The 18,561-nt window shown below is 42.1% G+C and overlaps 1 protein-coding gene across 1 annotated transcript in view; it reads left to right on the plus strand.

Annotated features, from left to right (window-relative positions):
* The window catches only part of PITPNA (phosphatidylinositol transfer protein alpha), a 39,587-nt gene that overhangs the window by 8,836 nt on the left and 12,190 nt on the right, over positions 1 to 18,561 (plus strand). The window contains 5 exon segments of the mRNA XM_067566033.1: positions 7,103 to 7,248; positions 10,177 to 10,268; positions 15,558 to 15,565; positions 16,584 to 16,658; positions 17,458 to 17,541. Coding sequence (XP_067422134.1) covers positions 7,103 to 7,248; positions 10,177 to 10,268; positions 15,558 to 15,565; positions 16,584 to 16,658; positions 17,458 to 17,541 — 405 coding nt within the window.

Genomic DNA, 18,561 nt, shown 5'->3' on the forward strand with positions numbered 1-18,561 from the left:
AAAATTTTAAAAAGTCCCCCTCTCATTTATAGGACTAATCCAACACATAGTGTGAACACTGGATCTACACTGCATAGAACTTGCAGCTGAACAGGTCTTTTCCGGATCTTGTATAAATTACATCCCACTTTGGCTTTGTTTCTATCAAGTTTTAATGGGTGGAGGAGAGGGAATTCTGAGAATAGGTGTTTATAATGGAGATGATCTTATTATTTCTTCACTGGCCAATAGACAGCTGTAGAGAACTAACTGGTTTTGCTCCTAGGACTTCTATCTTCTGAGACTGCATCCCTCTGTTATCTTCCCTCCCTGCTTGTGCTCTCAGCACCACTTCTCTGCAAAGAGATTCTGCCAGGAAATAAATGCTTTTCCAGAAACCTACCTTCACATTCACAAAATGTTCAAGGAGTTGGAGTGAAAATGACTCCAACCCCAAAGCGTGTCAGTAGCAGATGCCTCAGCAGGCCTGGGCCCCTCTTGGGTTATATTTCTCTGTTGCTGCCTCACTATAAACCTTTTATTTGAAATGTCAGTCAAGGGTTTACTTTAACTTTCTAATGCTTTTTGGTGAGAGAGCTGTGAGCACCATGCTCTTTATTCATGTTTCCTTTTTCTGAATGAAACAGCTGCAGGCCTGGAGGGGCACATGTGCTGAGTTTTGCTTGCATACACAGTGATGAACTGGATCACTGCAGCAGCCCCATCCATTTGGTCAGTACAGTAATAAATCCAACCCTTTTGGTGTCCTTGTGCTCCTCTTTGATCTTGACCATAACACTGGAGCACATTCCTTTGAAAATATGACTGGTAGTAAAAGAACAGGATTGTTGCCCTCTAGTAGCTTTTTTTCCCCCTCCCCTAGAGGCTAAAGCAGCCTCATGTTAGTTCCTTCTTCCTAAAGACCGGCCCAAAAGGACATACGCTTCTCTTCTCTCCCCCATATATACCTGGTGGCCGTGTGGTCAAATGGTGTGATGCATGTGCAGTGTGTTCTGGTCCTGTAGCTGAGAGCTGATCATGGCAGGTAAAAGTATTTCAAGCAGTTTACAAAAGAAGAAAAAAGTCTGTCTGCACTAGTAAATGGTGAGCAGAATCATTCCTGATTGTTTTTTACTTGGGTGGCACCTGTGTAAGATAAAGCTGTTGAAGTCTTGTTTGAAATCCTGCTCTGTAAAAGGCAGTTGGCACGGGACTGCATGTAGAATGTTGCCTTCAACCTTTGACATCTCGTCCCCACATAGTGACAAACTGAAGAGTACTTAGAAAAGCAACAAAAGTGGTCAGGGAAGAGAGAATAAGTTATGGGGAAGATGGAAAGAGTTAATACAGTATATCTTGACTCAGCAATGACTAATGGGATAAGATTCTACAGGTATCTGAAACATGTAAACCTCGAGATGGAAGGGGAGTCATTTAGGAGCATCCAAGGGTGTAGGAGGCAAGGAATGTAATCAGTGAAAGGAAAATCTAGCCTGAATGTGAGGAGAACCTTCTCACAGTGAGATGACTTCAGCGCTGGAATTATCTGAGGGGGAGCCAGATCATCCCAAAGTAGGTGGACCAAAGTACTAGAACATGCTTTCTGACCCTTGCCCACAGGAGGCTGGACTGGGCTTCTGCTTCTCTAAGTTCTCTGATACTAGAATTCAGTCTCATCAGGGTAAAGTGAATCTTTTGTTGGTGCTTTATTACTCCTCTTGCTGACTTATTCAGTACCGTGCATGTTTGAGCTTTATTAGAAATGTAAGTTGTGTATGTGTAGAAAGTGGAAGTCCCAGACAATGTAAGGACTTGTATCTTTTGTTACCCTTTGAGTTTGAGAATGTTGTCTTCTGATGATGCCCTGGTGTCAACTCTTGCGTGAACTTGTTAGATCTGGACTCAAGGAATCCATCATTCCAAAGAGTTCATTATTAATCTGCTTAGAAGCCTGTAATGTGAGGCGCAGATAGGGTGTTCTCCCTGTTGGCTCCTTGCTGCACTAAAGGAGAGTAGGCTGTTACTGTTAGGAAATCGTAGAGGTGATATCCAAAGAATCACCAATTTGATTGCCCAGTTAAATGCTGGTTTGGGATAGAACTCCACTATCCTGTCCCTGGGGTGGAGCCCTTTCACAATGTGTAGTGGCATTCTGACATGATTGGCAGAGACTGTTTCCTGTAATCTAGCCCAGATGATAAGGCATAGAATCTAGACTCAACTTTGCCATGTTGTGTGTGAGTTTACAAGAATTTGGTGATCATCAAAGCCACAGAAGAGTGAACATGATTACCATGCCACTCAAAATTCCAGGTGAAGGAATGCTCGCTGTGTTTTGTGCCTGACAAGGTCTGTGGACACCTACTCCCAGCCCTGGGGGTGAGGATGCTGGCTGGGCTGTTTGCTGCTGTTAGGGTTCAGGCTGCAAGGAGAAGGGTGTATTAACTACTACACTTCTATTGCTATTATAGGTTCACCGTTATGCACAAAGCTCTCACTAGATGCACGTGATACTGTTTATGGGTTTTGTGATTGTGCCAGATTTGAAGCACAAGTGAACTAATGAGATGATAACTTAATTCCAACTTCAGTTTAATAGATGGAAATCTATCCTGGAAGACATGGCAGCTGGACAACTAGTGCGTTAACTGCTGCTTGAGGGCCAGTGCAAATGTATGTGATATGGCAGTAAAAAAGCTGATGTGATTTTTGAGGCATTGTGGCCTGGAGCAGCGAAGAGAGTGTTTCTCTCTATGGGTCCCATGTTATACAGTTGAGAGAGTGTGTTTCTCTGGGCACCTTGTTATCAGGAAGATCTTGACAAACTGGAGGGAGTTCAGAGAAAACAACAAATGACCAGGGAAGCCAGAGGAATCGTGGCTTCTGAGGAAAGAAGAACAGCTGAATACCAAATAATTTGGCCAAGTGACCACTATGGTGAGAATGTGACAACCTAGGAATACTGAGGAGATAGAAGCCCCAATTATGGGGAAGAATTTAGGATGGTTCTAGGACTACAAGTAGGAATAAGGTGTGAGAATTTAGGCTGCATATCAGGAAAAGCTTCCAGAGTGTGTGGCTCTATTGGACTATGATCCTGCTGAATGTAGACTGGAAAAAAAATCCAATCATGTCTTTCTATGAATCCCTCCCTTTAATGTGGGTTCTTTGGACCAGCATCACTTTACTTTCCATCTAACGGTTTGAGCTCTTTCCATTTCTGAGATTTGCAGTATTGGGTGCATGGACTTGGCCAGCTGCGTGTGGGTGTCTGACCAGCTGCTGCTTTGAAAGCGTTGTTATGGATTAGAATGGTGTGTGTACACGTTCTCTGCCGCCTCCTTGTTCCTCTTGCATGGGAAGGAGCTTGCCAAACACAAAGGACTCTCTTATTTCCTTATTGAATTCTAAGCTGCTTCTAGGGAACAGCTTTTTTCCCCAAAGAGGCCGGCTGTGTTGAATTCAGACCTCATCCATGAAATTCTGCTAATACAGTGGACTCTGACCTCTGTGTGAGAGGCCTTGTAATACAGACCCTGCTGTGGATTGGCTGTGGAAGTTGATAGAGCTCTCAGGAGCTCCAAAAGCAAGTTTGTGTGTCGTGTTGTCTACTTTTCCCAGCAGTTCTAGGATTCAGACTTTCAGAGGACACAGCCTGTCTTTCTATTAACATACCTCAGCAGATCTTGTGGGATCTGCTCTTATTTAACAAACCAGTTTATCTGGGCGTCCTTCCCTTGTATGAATGGGATTAAAGGATCAGAAATATCAGGGAAGATTAAAGGGTGAAGATGCCAGCCCAATGGGCTGATCCTCTTAGTGCCTGAACTTTGACTTGTATACCTATGGTGAAATGAATGAATGAGAGACTGTTACTAAAAGGAATTAGTTTGTGCCGCCTGGAGACTTGTCCCAGAGACACACTGCGGAGCAGGCAAAACCATTCTTTCTTCTCTCTGTAATACTGGTGTCACCGAGTTAATGACACTTTCTCTTGCAAAGGAAATACAATATATTCTTCTCTGAAAAGAACTCCTGTTTCATAATGCTTCCGAGTTCTCTGTTGGCGAGAACTGTGTGTTCTGCTTTTATGGGTCAGCCACCGGAAACCACAAGGAATGCAGTGCCTGAAAATTCAGGAGATGGAGCATTCTGATATGGGATGAGACCCAGTCTGTTGGTGTCAGTGAGGGAGCTGCCCAGAATTATTTCAGAAGTAAAGTGTTGTTGTGTTTGCACAACTCATCCCAACAACTTGTCTATATGCAGCAGTGTGCTGACTGAACTTTCCATTTCACTGAGTGGGGAGAAATCATTACAGAAATAGGGCTATGTCTTCACTGACGGCGGCAAATTCGCTGCCGTCAGATCGACTTCTCTGGATCGACTGAGCAATCAGTGAAGACCTACTCAGTTGATCGAGAAATCGATATATTAAGACCACCTTCTCAAGTGGCGTAGCGCTGTGTCAGTGAAGACGGCACACAGAACAGAAGCAGAGAAGTCAATGGGAGTTACACAAGTTTTTTGCATAGCTTGTGTAACTCTGGTCAACTGCCGCCGAATCTCCAAGGTAAGTAAAGACAAGCCCTAGATGTTTTTATTCTGGGAGGCTTCTATGCCGAGGCCTTCTGAAAAGTCAATGAATCTGCTAAATGTGCAGCTGAAAGGGACTGGGAAGTGAGCCTGAACCTGAGCAGAGGTCTTGCCTTTTTGTTTAGATCCACTCTGGTGTGCTCTTTGACTCATCCCAGGGTATGTCTATACTGACCAGATCGATCATTCAGGATCGATTTGAGCGGTCAGTGTAGACCAGCTCAATCGATTAGGAAGTCGACTGAGTAAAACCACCCCTTCAAGTAGTGTAGCGCTGTATTGGTGGGAACACAGTTCCTGTTGGCGCAGTGCAGTGAAAACACTGCGCAGAAGAGAAGCACAGCAGTCGACAGGAGCTACTCTGTGTAGCTTGCATAACTCCCGTTGACTGACACCGAATCGCCAGGTCAGTGTAGACCAGGGCCCAGACTACTCAAGGGAAGGAGACAAAGACATCTCCTTGGCACACCATCCATTTCACCCAGGGGGAGCAGATCTTTGCTGTTACTTTCTAAATTTGGTCTTGTTCTGTTAATACTTGATGGAAAAAGCCTGCACCATGTATGGGCTGCATTTATGTCCAATGCTGTGGTAACAGATCTTAGCAGGTATGGAAATACTTCTTGTCAAACAGCTGTTGCTATGCCTGGAAGTGAGAGTGCTGCACTCTCACTACTGGTTTTGTTTTATAGGCTGTTTGATCAGCACTCTGCTTTTTTTGTCTGAGGGTATGTATACCCTACAGCAGCACAGCTATGGCGCTGCAGCTGTGCTGCTGTAGAGCATGGTGTAAACACTTCGTTTGTTGACAGGAGGATTTTTTCCATCAATGTAGTTAATCCACCTCTCTGAGGCAGTAGCTGAGTCAATAGAAGAATCCTTCCATTGACTTGGCTGTCTCTACACCAGGGGCTAGGTCAACCTAACTACGGTGCTCAGGGTGCAAAAAAATTTTAAGTGTAGATCAGGCCTTAGCTTGGGCATACAGAGCAGTGACTGATCCCTGTTCCTTTTTCTTCAGAATTTAACTTTTCTTCACTTGCTACACAGCGCTTTCTGTCTAGGGGAAGGAAGAGTGGATATTGGGCAGGATGAATCCCTCTGTTTCACTGCAATTATATTTCTTTCTTTATGTGTACATGTTTTTTGGCCTGCCTAGCATTTTGCTGATTGCCTTGTGTCCCCTTTCTAATAGGCTCTCTACATTTATTGTCTTGATCAACCGCTTCTTTGCTTCTGATACTTCCACCTCTTTGAACTTCTACTCTCCATCCACATCTTGAACATTCCCTTTCAGACTAATGCTCTAATTGCCTAATTCTCAAACCTCACCATTGGGCCCTAGTGGAATCAGGTTTGGAAAACCCTTCATGGTTTGCTTCATCTGATCACATCTTTCTCGACAAGTCTCTTCATTCCTTCTTCTCCCTTCCTGTATATAGTCATGCCACTGATGGGGAAAGAGTGTATCCCTTTGCAGCTCCTGCCAGCCAGAACATCCTCCACTTTATGACTCCATCCCATTTATGTCTTCTACTCCCCTTTCTATCATATGGTCATTTGGGCACTAAAGCTTGTTCAGTGATGAGTTTTAAACATAAATGAGGCTGTTCGTAAGATTTTTGAAGCAAGTTTTAGGAAAGGACTTAAGTGGGTTGAAGGAGGAAATGTGGGTGGAAGTAAATTGAGCAGAGGAAGGAAGGAGCTAGGTTGTGAAAGACCTGAAAGGTAAGAGCAAGGAGCTTGAATTGGGTTCAGGAGGCAAATAGGGAATTAATGAGGGGATTTTAAGAGTGGGCTGAAAATAGGCTATGGTGCCAGCAGGAGAGAAGGTTTTTACAGAAGAGGTTGGCTACATTGGGAGGGGTGAGCTGGGTGTCAGGAATGCCAGAGATCCATAGGCTGCAAAAGTTAAACTGCCCAGGTGGCTGTCTTTAATTGGTAACCACATAATGAATGTTCTTTTGTTAGGGTGTCTTCAGATCCTTCAGGACAAAGTGCTTTTATACATGTCAGGGCCTGTTGGGATCTAGTGGAGCATGCTATGCATGTGATCTGAGCAGCAGGCTCATCTGATCTGGTTTTGTACACACCGAATAGAAATCAGTGGGTTTGACTACTGCAGAGCTGTTGTCTTCCTGATGCTTTCTAAATGGCAGCCAAACACCCCAGTCATCTCCCTTTTCTGGTTTCCTCTGTGACTTTCTCCACATATTAGGTTTCTTTGAGTTTGAGGCAGAGGTTGGAGGATAACCTCACTGCTGGTTTCATTCTCCTTCTTGTACACTTGAGAGCTTTCTGTTGTGTTCATAGAGGAAGTCATGAGTGAAATAATGCTTAGATGGAGATGGATATAAAGGTGGTATCCATCCCCAAATGCTTACATTTTGGTTGATATCTGATGTGGTTGGATGTTAGGAATGGAACACAAATCTCATTTATTTTTTACCCCATCTTCTTGCAATTTAATTATGTTGACACCAGCTAAATTATGACTATTGCAATAATGTGTCTTTAACTCCTTCAGTATCAAGTGGGACAGCTGTATTCTGTGGCAGAAGCCAGTAAAAATGAAACTGGTGGAGGTGAAGGAGTGGAGGTTCTGATGAATGAACCCTATGAGAGAGATGGAGAACGTGGTCAGTACACACACAAGATCTACCACTTACAGAGGTATGTGGCATGGAGAAATGGCTCATTTCCAGCTGTGAGTGGGATCAATGGGTAAGGGGAAGTGTATAAATAGGATACAATTTAGGAAACGACACAGGTTAGAGTTCATGCACATTTTCATAAATTCACAGCAACTGGAAACAGAGCCATCCTACCTGCCCTTGCTCGGGGTTGCTGTTGGAATGAAAGAGAGGAATCTAGGAACTGCTTCCTGGACTGGAACAGGAAGTGGGACTAAAGCTGTCAGCTACTAGCACAAAAGAAGTTCAGAGCTATTGCTGGGCCTTGAGCTCTTGAGCAGGGGAGTAACACTAGGGGAAGAAAAAGAAAACTGGCAAACATATAGTATGAGTCAGAGGAGAGGAGGACTTGGTAATGGAGGATCAGCATGAGGATGACAAGTTGGATGACAAATGTTGCAAGGGACCAGGATAGTGGAAAGGAACAGAAGAGATGGGGGTGGAGGTGTCACTCTCTCTGGGGTGCAGTCTGGATCAGTGAGTGGTTGTGTCACTGCCTGCTCTGTAACCCTGAGTGCTTCAGTATGCTTTCCTGCTGTGGTTCTTTTGTCAGAATGCTTCTAGCCAGCATACAAGCATTTAGTATCCTGAATGTGTGTTATGTAACCCTGGTTCACTGCTCTGATCCCAGCAGCCTGCCTACACACAATTGCCCCAACCTGGTACCTACAACTCCTTGGTTACTACTTTCAGCGGTGACCCCAATACACTCCCAGTCCCAAATTTTCCAAAAACCTTGTCCTTTATGTCCAGCCCTCTCCTGGAGCATTCAGGTTTGTTTGCTCCTTTAAAGAGATAAAAACGAATTACAGCTTATTAACCTAACTTGGGGTAAATACACACTTTCTTTCAAGCACAGCACTGACTTGGTTTATTGTAAAAAAAATAAAACAAGTTTATTAACAAAGGACATAGGTTAAATGACACCAAGTAGAGACAATAAAGTTAGAAAGCATTTCAAACAAAAATAGGAATACATTTTCTAGTGTTAAGACTTAATTTAACAAGCTACAGTCTTTGTTCATGGTCCTTACCCATCTTCCATTCTTTCAGCCCCTTTGTTTGAAGGGTCCATCTTTCTCCGCATGCAACAGCTGTGGCCTCTGTGTCTGTCCAGAGATGAATGCCAGGATGGCTTTTCCTAAATCCTTATAGCTTTCCAAACTTACTGTTTTGGCCCAAGACTCAGGATGACCTCATGCTGTTCTTCCCTTCCTATGGACTTCCAATCCCCCTGCTGATTTGTATAGAAATGGTGTCCATTGTTTTTGGTCACACCTTTCTTAGTTTCTTTGGACAGGTAGATGACTGCCTTCCTTCTTGTCTGGGAGGGAACCTGTTAAGTATCCATATTTCCTCATATAGTGTTAATACATACATTTCACAATAATATTAGTCACCAGTGTATCATTAGCTTTGAGAAAAGACCTTACTTAATACACTTGTAATACAGTAATATTGTTTACAATCAATTACTTATTTGAGGTTCAGACCCCCTGTCTCTGTAGCCCAGATAAAGTTTCTCTTTCCTGCTGTGGTGTAGCTGTCACGCTGTCTTCTCCCCTGCTTGATGGCTTTGTTTACTTTATATGTAGATAGACCTTCATTATCTCTGCCAGATGACCAGGCTGGACCAACAAACAAATACACATACCTTTGTCTAGGGCAGACTGGGCTTAGGCATTACTTACCAAACATATTTTTAAGAATATAATTCTAGCACATATTCATAGCTCTTTGTGCACACCATGTGCATACATTATGCAAGAATATTAATGAGTGAGTGAGTTGTTAGTTTTCCAGTGGTATTTTAGATACAGATTATGACAGCAGTATGTTAGGTACAATGAGTATGTCAGGCCTGACAGAATGGTTAACCACATATGGGCCTCTGTGTCAAATGGGGATCAGAAGGGAGGCTTTGAAATTAAATTACTTAAAGCTGTTTCTTTCTGTTCTTCTTTTCAAAACGGACAAAACAGCGAAGAGCTAAAAACTCATGAAACACTTCACTACCCTTACTCTTCCATATAAGCAATGGCTGTGTTTGTCACTGGGATGTCTCCTGATAGCAAATGAGATTGTGACTGAGATGTTGGGAGGAAAGGTGTCCACAGGAAAATATGTCTCACTCATATTAGATATGGTCCATACTATGTGAAAGTTTGACAATCTCTGGTGTAAAATCATTTCCTGCAGCAGCTTGTAGATCCTGGTGTGACCCGAGTATGGTGGACAAACTCAGCCATTTTCTGCACCTTGGTAGATTGGGGTGTGGCATAGATGAGTATGGAATAGATGGAAATCACAGCCATTAACTGAATAATAATAATAATAATATAAGTGGCACCAGTTTTACTGTGGAGCCGTGGACATTAGAGCAGACTAATAATCAGGTGGGAAAGGTGGTATGAGCTAAGTGGTTTTGACCATTCATTTTCAGGTTATAATATCAAAGCTTATCTCCAGTTATACAGCTCAGGTGTCACTAACGGACTCTCTTCCCATTATAAACATGACTGCTGTCTTGGGAAACTCAGAACCCATTGTGGTTTTGAATGTTAATTATAACCCCATTATCCAGCATCTTGGTGGTGAAACTTGGGTAGAAAAATGCTTCCAACATGTCAGCCTTCATTCAACATTATGTGCCCTTGCTCCCCGTACTAGGCAGGGAACGGTTTGCACCTAGCCCATATGCATTTAGCCAGTGTCTGGGCATCCTAGTAACAGAACAGTGGACAAGCCTAGTTACGGTAGTTGTACAAATGCAGACACATGCAGGGCCTGGAGGTCTGTATTTCAGGGTGGGTGCCTTGCATGTCTCAAGCAGTGTCTGAGCCAGTCAATTTTTACATCCATATTCTATTATCTTGCTTCTCCTCCCCTCTCCCCCCAAAATGTGCAGCAAAGTGCCATCATTTGTGAGAATGCTGGCCCCAGAGGGAGCCCTGAACATACATGAGAAAGCATGGAATGCCTATCCATACTGCAGGACTGGTGAGTACTGGGGAAAGGACTGTGCCATGGGGATGATTGGTTTTAAAAAAAAGAGGCTAGTTAGTTTGATTTGGCTGCTGCCTGCAGTCTGTAGTCCATAACACCTTCCTGTGGTTCAGGAAAATGAGAATTTAGAGCTAAGGGGGCATTAAAACAAATGTCCCTGACTGAATTTGTGACAGTGCAGAGCTCCTGCTAGTAAACAGGGAATCCTAAGTAGCCTGAGGACTGGTTGGAGGCAGAGTGTGAGAAGGGGCATAAACAAGAAATGGGTGTGACCCTAATACTGTAGAACTGAAGAAATGGATTTGGTTGTGGGAGAACCAAAGTATGACTAGAACTGTGAGAGGTCATCCAAGTGGTTTGTCAGCAAACACATGACAGAGAAACTATTGTGTACTCTCTTGGGATGAAGGTATTCTAGTGCAGACATTTGAAGGAGATGGAGCAAATGAGGAGCTTGGGAGGACCTGGTTATCTTTTGCTTAATGCAGTTTGAAGGGAACAGCAGCATCATTGTTTCACTGATCCCTTCAACAGTAAGGATTGATCAAAGGTGGTGAAGCTGGAACTGAAAGTTCAACTAGATACTGCTGTGTTGCCACTAGAGCAGCATGTTTTAAAGGTTTTCATCAAAAAACAATAGCATGCCACTTCTAATACAAAATCTCAGCCAGCAAATGCAAAGTTAATCCACTTCTGAACTCTGAGATGATGCCCTGGAATCTGCCTTAGGTGGGTCATGAAGATGACTAAATCCCTTTTCATTCTTATGGGAAAAGAATATTTAAAATCAGTATGGAAAAAGTGTTGCTGCAACATTATGGTTGAGAACTTAAATAGACAAATCAGATATTCATAATTTATGGTTTCCACAGTAACAGTAACTTTGGTCTCCTTGTGTTTATGTAATATTTGGGGTTTCTCTCTATGCTATTACATTTATCCTTTAAAATAACATGTGCTATTTGGCAGAGGTACAGTTGCTCTAGGAACCAATATTTACAATTTCCTGACCTTTAAATTTTTAACTGCAGCATTTCATTAATGGATTTTTCCGCATAGAAGTTCCTTATTTTATAAATGGGGGTCAGAAGGGAAAAAAGGTGGGGGGGGAAGTCTAATTTCAAGATGTGATAAAGTGTGCCTGTATTGATGATGATTGAATGTAACATTGCACACACAAATAGAACTTTGGATATATAGCGAGACTAGTGTTCAGGATGTGGAACTTTATACTTGCTGGCATTATTTCACACACTTGAGAACACCAAAACATATGATAAGAGTTTATTGAAATGGTCACAAATTAAAGAAAACTTACTTTGTGTCTGTTTCACAGAGGTTCAAATCCAGCAGTATGCAGCTGTTAGGGTGGTTATCCAGAAGAATCCACTCAGCTTTTTCAAGCTTAACAAAGCCTCATTAGGTACACTGCAGTTAAACACCTGCGGCTGACCCATGTCAGCTAAGCACCCTTTGTGGGGTCCCAGAGCTTGGGTCCAGCCCAAGCCTGAACAGCTACACTGCAGTTAAACAGCCCCATAGTTGGAGTCAGCTGGCATGGGCCAGCTGCAAGTGTTTAACTGCAGTGTAGACATACCGAGGCTTCCCTGGCTGGTATTAGATACCAGGGTGATTGAAGCACTTTTTACATTCACAGATACAGAAAGCAAATGTAAAGGGATACTGTCGTGTTCAGAAATATTTTTTCTAAAAGGTTTTAACTGTTATTTTTGAGATACTGAAAACAATCATATCTAAAACTTATTTTTCACATTTTATGCCATTTATTTTTTGTATTTCACTCAGCTTGGACAATGAATGGAGTCGATTTCACTTTCTGCTTCTGTACTAACAGTGCTGAAGTATTTGGGTTGCAAACATTGCAAGGAATGACTAAGTCCAAACAGTGTTTCATTTTCCCTTTTAAATCATAAAATCATTTCTATTAGATTTTCACCTATACTTAAATAAAACCCAATATTGGGCCTAAACTTCTTGGCAGTATCCTTTTTTAAAACTAGAAAACAAAGCCATTGTTGAGTTAACAGAACAAGAAAGCACCTGAACTATTTCCTCTTCCATCCTATCAGTATTCTGACTCTCAAAGCACATCTCACAATTTTATGAGACTATCCAAAACCTTTTCACCTATTTGCTGAGAGCAAATAAAAGAACTTCCAGCCTAAAGGGAAAACTTTCAGATAGCTTGAGTGGTAAACTGAAAACGGTGACATACAATGAAAGAACTTTCTCAACTATCACTAATGCCAATACAATATAGATTTAAAAGTGCATTGTTGAAGGGACTGGAGCAGAAGGCAGCTGCATGCTCCCTAATGCAGGGACTGATAGAAAAATCTGTTTCAGTAACGTGCCAGGCTTGACTTAAATCAAGAAATGCTCAGAAACGTAGTGCTGAGACTTCTGGTTGGTTGGTTTGGTAGTACGAGGCAGTAGGGAAGAGAACTAGTTTGTATCTGGTATGATGGCTTATTGCAGTCACACTTCATCTCAGGAAGGTTCAGGTCACAAGTGAAATGACTTCTATATGCCTCCTGCTAGTCTCTGCGTGTGTACACAGCATAAAATACTAAATAGTTTAGTTCAGTTTGATATGACTGACAAGCTTCTCAGTCAGACTGGAATTGGAATAGTAAGGGGATCGCAGGTTGGGACTGAAGTGAATTCAGTTGTAAGTAGAAGCTAAAGGAAATCTCCCCCATACTATGCCTGTTTCAAGTTGGTGTTAGTTGATTAGTTTCACAAGCAAGTTCACTTATAAAGCTTTATGAAGAAAGTGCCTGTATAGGTTTAGGTAAAACAATATTTTTAGTCTTAACTACTGTTGCAATAATAGGGAAGTATTCAAAAGTTAGGAAATGCCAGAATTAAAGCTGCCTGAAATTCTGCCCCCTTTTGCATATGCACTGTGATACTGATCATATAGTATTTTTTACAAGACCTCTTCCCTGTTCAGTGCACAATATGGGCAGTATCTATGGCCTGGTCTACACTGCCCTCGATGGGAGGAACACAAGCTACATAATGCGTTTCTCATGTCGACTTACTTATATTGCCGTATGGCGGCGTCTCCACTGCGCTCCGTTGACGGGAGATGCCCTGCAGTTGATGCAGCCTTACTCCCTTCGGGGGGTGGATTAATGGCATTGACAGGAGAGCACTTCTGGGATTGATTTGAGCAGGTCTCCACAGCCTGCTCAATTGATCTCGCTGCATCAATCCCTGCAGCCCTTGCAGTGTAGACATCCGCTGAAGCTTTTGTCTCTACGCCCCTTCTTCATTTACTACAGAAATTGGAAGTTGTCTAGAGAATGAAGCAAGGGACTTCAGAAAGAGATAGGATATTCTTGTCGTGAAGGCTTTGAACCGACACGCAGAACAATTGGTTTCTAGCCTGGGTTTTTCTGCAGACTTGTTCTGTGATATTGGGTGTCGTGTTGCCAAAAATTTTCAAAGATGTCAACTAATTGTATATCGTTCATTTTCTGAGTGTCACTTGGAGATGCCGATAGCTTGACTTTCAGAAGTACTGAGGACTTACAACTCCAGTTGAAGTCAATAGGAGCTATAGATTCCTCAGAACCTCTGAAAATTCAGGCACTTCCTCTGGTAAATTGGGCATCCATATTTAATGGAGATTTTTTTTTGAACTTGGTTTGTCCCCTGTATGTAAAATGGAGATGATGATGCTTCTCTACTTCAGAGGAGTTATGAAGATAAATTCATTAATATTTGTGAGGCACTCATATTGTGGTGATGGGGGCCAAGGAAAAGCCCTTTAAAGAAGTGCTAAAAGCAGATGTTGTGGAAATCTGGGAGAGCTCCCATTTCTAGCTCTGCGAGTTCTATGAGGTATTTTGATTTGAAACCTGCCATTATTGCAGGACTGACTAGTGCCCATTTGAGCATGTGAGGAAGTGTAATTTTGGAGGAAAAAAACATTTTTGAGGGAAGTTAAATTTTAAAAAAACATTTAAAAAGCCATAGAAGCATAATGGCAGTTTGCAACAGTTCTCAGTCTGTAATGTATCTCACTGGTAAGTGCTGTTAACAGTGTCTGAACACTCTGCAGATCTGCTCAGAGACTTAGAATATTCTAAACCCCAGCAGAGCAGAGGAGCATGGTAGGATAGGAAGGGTGTCTTGTGAATGAGACACTGCACTAGGATTTGAGACCTGCAATTCCCAGCCCTGCCATAGACTTAATCTTTGTGCCTCTATTCCCTATCTCTACAGCAGGAATAATATTTCCCTCACTTACAAGAATGTTGTGGGGCTAAATGTGTTGATGTGAGGTGCTCAGGGACTATGGTGATGAATGCCATAGAAAATCCTATAAATACATGCATGCAGTTTATCACATGGATGTCACCACGTGATCTGTGTGTGAGCAGATATAACATACATGCAGTTATTATAATTGTAAATGACTGTATATGTTTAATATGGAAACTTACAGGTTAGACAAGTATAGTTACACAAGCCTGGGTACTATTACAGTATTAGACACTCCTCAAACCTGTTATGTACTTATCATCCCTTAAAAAAAATTTAGTATTGGTTTGACAAAATGTTCTCCTTAGTGGAGACCTTGTATGTCCGATTCTAGTGTCAGATTTTATAGGCTTGTTCTAAGTCTGTGGAAATCCTTTCTATAATGGAAATACTGACAGACCCTGAAGGCTCAAGATAGAATGGGCTATGGCCGTTACAAGATCTTCAGTTAATTTTTCTCTGATAAATAATTGAGCCTTGCTATCCAAGGAGTCTGATTACCATGAGCATGAGAGAAGCAGTGGGCAAGGAGTCCAGTTACCACATGCAGGAGTGATGAGGTCTACACTGGCTTAAAATCTAACATTCGTTCAGTTGCAGAACTGGAGAAAGGCTTCTTATCTGCAAGGTGAAGAATGATTGGTAAATGTAGTCAGCTGATCAAATTTAATACATCTTGTCATCCAGCTGGATGGAGTCCAGGAGCAAACAGTGGCAGCACATAATTAAATAGCATTCTTCTGGATTTCACCATGTTTGAGAATTTCTGGAAGGTTTTGAACGGGGTAGAGCAAGTTTTTCTGACAGACTATAGGCACTGACAGGGAAATGGGTTTCTTCCTTCATTGAAACTGGCAGCTGCCTAGGAGCATTCTCCAGAATTGTCGCCTTGCTGCTGATATTGGGTGGAGGTGGTTGCAACTATAACTTTTCTTTCTCATTAATGTATTATTCTCTTTCTTTTCATGTGTTGGTTTCTTGGAGCAGTTATTACAGTAAGTATTGCTTTTATTAGTGATTTGTTGTGCTAGGAGGTGTGTAATAATCTATCTGGAACAAGGCACTACGTATATGTGTAGGGAAGTCTCTGATTTGAGCTAATGGAGTTGCCACTTTTTCATTTGGCCAACATCTCCTGACAAACTGATGTATGAAATGACACACGTGCCTCTTTTTTTTTTTTTTTTTTTTTTAAACTGAAGTGGCACTTGGCTTTGCATGTTTCAGAACAAACCATTATAGTAGATAGGTGGAGCAAACATAGAGCGAGTCGATCCAGTCCTGCTTTCTTTGGGCAACATGATCCCATAAGTAACCTGCCCTCTGAATTCCTTACCTCCTTTTATATACCAAGTACTTCATTAGTCTGTACTCACTCTCCCCTCCCCCCGCCAAGGATGTGTAGTGGGCTACTCTTTTCCTATCATATCAGTCATTGCTTGAAACTGCTGTCCCTTGCTCATTAGGGAGATGAAATGCAAGTAGCCATGATGAAAGCTCTGCACACTGGACTGTCTGGTTTCAGTGCTGACCTGCAGAGTAAGGTACATATTTCCAAGGACAGTTTGAATCCAGTTCTGGATCCACATTCTGTCTTTGAAAAGTCACTTTCTGCACTATTTCTTCCACATCTGTTGTCTAGTCTAAACTGTACTTGGCAGTGTCTGGTTTCTTGGGTCTTCATTCCTTTCTTTAAAAAATAAAATACCCTGTAAATGAAATAAGTAACAATAAGTCTAATACTCAGAGCATTGGAGCTTAAGTGTCTTGTATGGACAACTTATGCATTGACCTAATCTTGTACCTGGCCATCAGATAATGCAGTGATTGGTGCTTTCAGAAATGTATTTGCAAATAGAAATTTGAATTCCCATTGTCACTGCGTTCAAACCCTGGTCTCAGGTCTGGGAGTAACTATTTGATAACTTTGATACTCCACATCAGTCAATCAACAATAAGATCATTTTAGTCTCTTTGGTCCCAATAGATAACCAAAATTTTTCTTTGTGGCAGAATGAGTACATGAAAGATGACTTCCTGATCAAAATTGAAACTTGGCACAAACCGGACCTCGGAATGCAGGAGAATGTAAGTACTTTCAGTGAGGAACTTTGTGGCATTACATGGCTAGATCTGTTGCCTATCCTGTTTTGAATTCAGTATTGTTATTCTCTGCACATTCCTGGGATTAAAGCACCTCATGTCAGGCTAGCAAGGAGACTATATACTATATGATTAAACTCCTTTTTGCCTGCTCTGGATGGAAGTGGATACTTATTAGAACTGTACTCTTGTAGCTCTTGTGCAGAAATTGGTTCGGTTTTGCATCTTCACCTCTGAATTACTTTTTTCTTTGGCTTATTTTCTGTTTCAACATTAACTGATGAAGCTCTCTACTTTGACTCCAGATGCTTGGTACTCAGATCTCTATCTCTGCTCTTCATTCTAACTTGGAATGGGGATGGTCTGCAAAAGAGAAGAGTGAGGGGGGATTTGATAGCGGCCTTTAAGTACCTGAAAGGGGGTTCCAGGGAGGATGGGGCTAGGCTGTTCTCGGTGGTGGCAGATGACAGAACAAGGAGCAACGGTCTCAAGTTGCAGGGCGGGAGGTCTAGGTTGGACATTAGGAAAAAGTTTTTTACTAGGAGGGTGGTGAAGCACTGGAATAGGTTACCTAGGGAGGTGGTGGAATCTCCATCCTTAGAGGTTTTTAAGCTGAGGCTTGACAAAGCCCTGGTTGGGATGATATAGCTGAAGTTAGTCCTGCTTTGAGCAGGGGGTTGGACTAGATGACCTCCTGAGGTCCCTTCTAACTCTAATATTCTATGATTCTATGGTGTTCAGATGGTTTGAATTACAAATCTGGCTCCCACTTCTCCCACTGCAGGTTCATAAACTAGAGCCAGATGTGTGGAAGAATGTAGAAGCAGTTTATATAGACATTGCAGATCGGAACCAAGTGCTCTCCAAGGTATGCTGATGGATAAAGTATTTCATGTGATTGCATTAGTATTACAAAAGGAAGATTGATGCAAACCTCACTTCTGAAAATTACCATAGCCCTGCAGATAATCAGACAAGGAGTGAGGAGGGAAGGAGAGACTTTCCTTAATGGAGCTAAAGCAAACTGTAGAGAACAGTCAAGTCCTTTATGGACAATTTTGATGTAACTCTTAATTTTGTATCTACTGCCTAGATACTACAATGGTGGGCATAGTAGAAATGCCTAGTTAAATGTTGTTCATCTGTATATACCATTGTAGTTGGCCATAGCACTTTGCGTAGTGATGACTGTTGTTGTCCTTGCCTTGAAGAGCTTTTAAAGCAAGACAAAATAGACAATGGAGAAGAGGACAGGTGAGACAGGAAGACATTCACAAAATAAGGTTATGGGGTTGGTTGGCTGGTGCTATACTCCTCACAGTAACTTTTTTTTCAGTATCTTCATCTTTTACAGGGAATTAGGTTGTTTTTGTTTCAGTATGACACATGCAGTAGACTGAAATGGATACAAACTTCAAATCTTTAAGGCCTTTAAACTGCAGTAATAACAAATCAGTTCCATCTTAGGTTCTTGCAGTAAATCTCCATGAGCTCTGTCTTCATGGCTTGTGTTGTCACCAGAACCATTACATGGAATTATAGGTTGTATCTACATATCAGTATTGTGTGTGTACACACTGTGGTACCGTGCACACATAATTCCCACATACCTGCCAAGTGTAATTCCCAGAAGTGACTTATCACATCCAAGACATGAAGTGACACATACAAAGCATTCTTGGAACAGGTGTTTGAGGCACATTTATCTGGGTATTTTGAAATATGACTACTGTTGAGCAAGAGAAGAGGACTGCATAAGCATTAGGGAAGATGTGCATGCGGTGTGGGGAGGGGACTGTTCTTGAAACACTTTGATCCATGTACTCCTTTGTTTCCCAAAAGGGGTGTGGGAGTGGGCGGGGGTCTAATTAGCCCAAATACTACTGGC

The sequence above is a fragment of the Emydura macquarii genome, unplaced genomic scaffold (genome assembly GCF_026122565.2).
Source record: "Emydura macquarii macquarii isolate MOO-44397 ecotype Brisbane River unplaced genomic scaffold, CSIRO-AGI_Emac_v2 contig_2699, whole genome shotgun sequence".
Lineage (NCBI taxonomy): Eukaryota > Metazoa > Chordata > Testudines > Chelidae > Emydura > Emydura macquarii.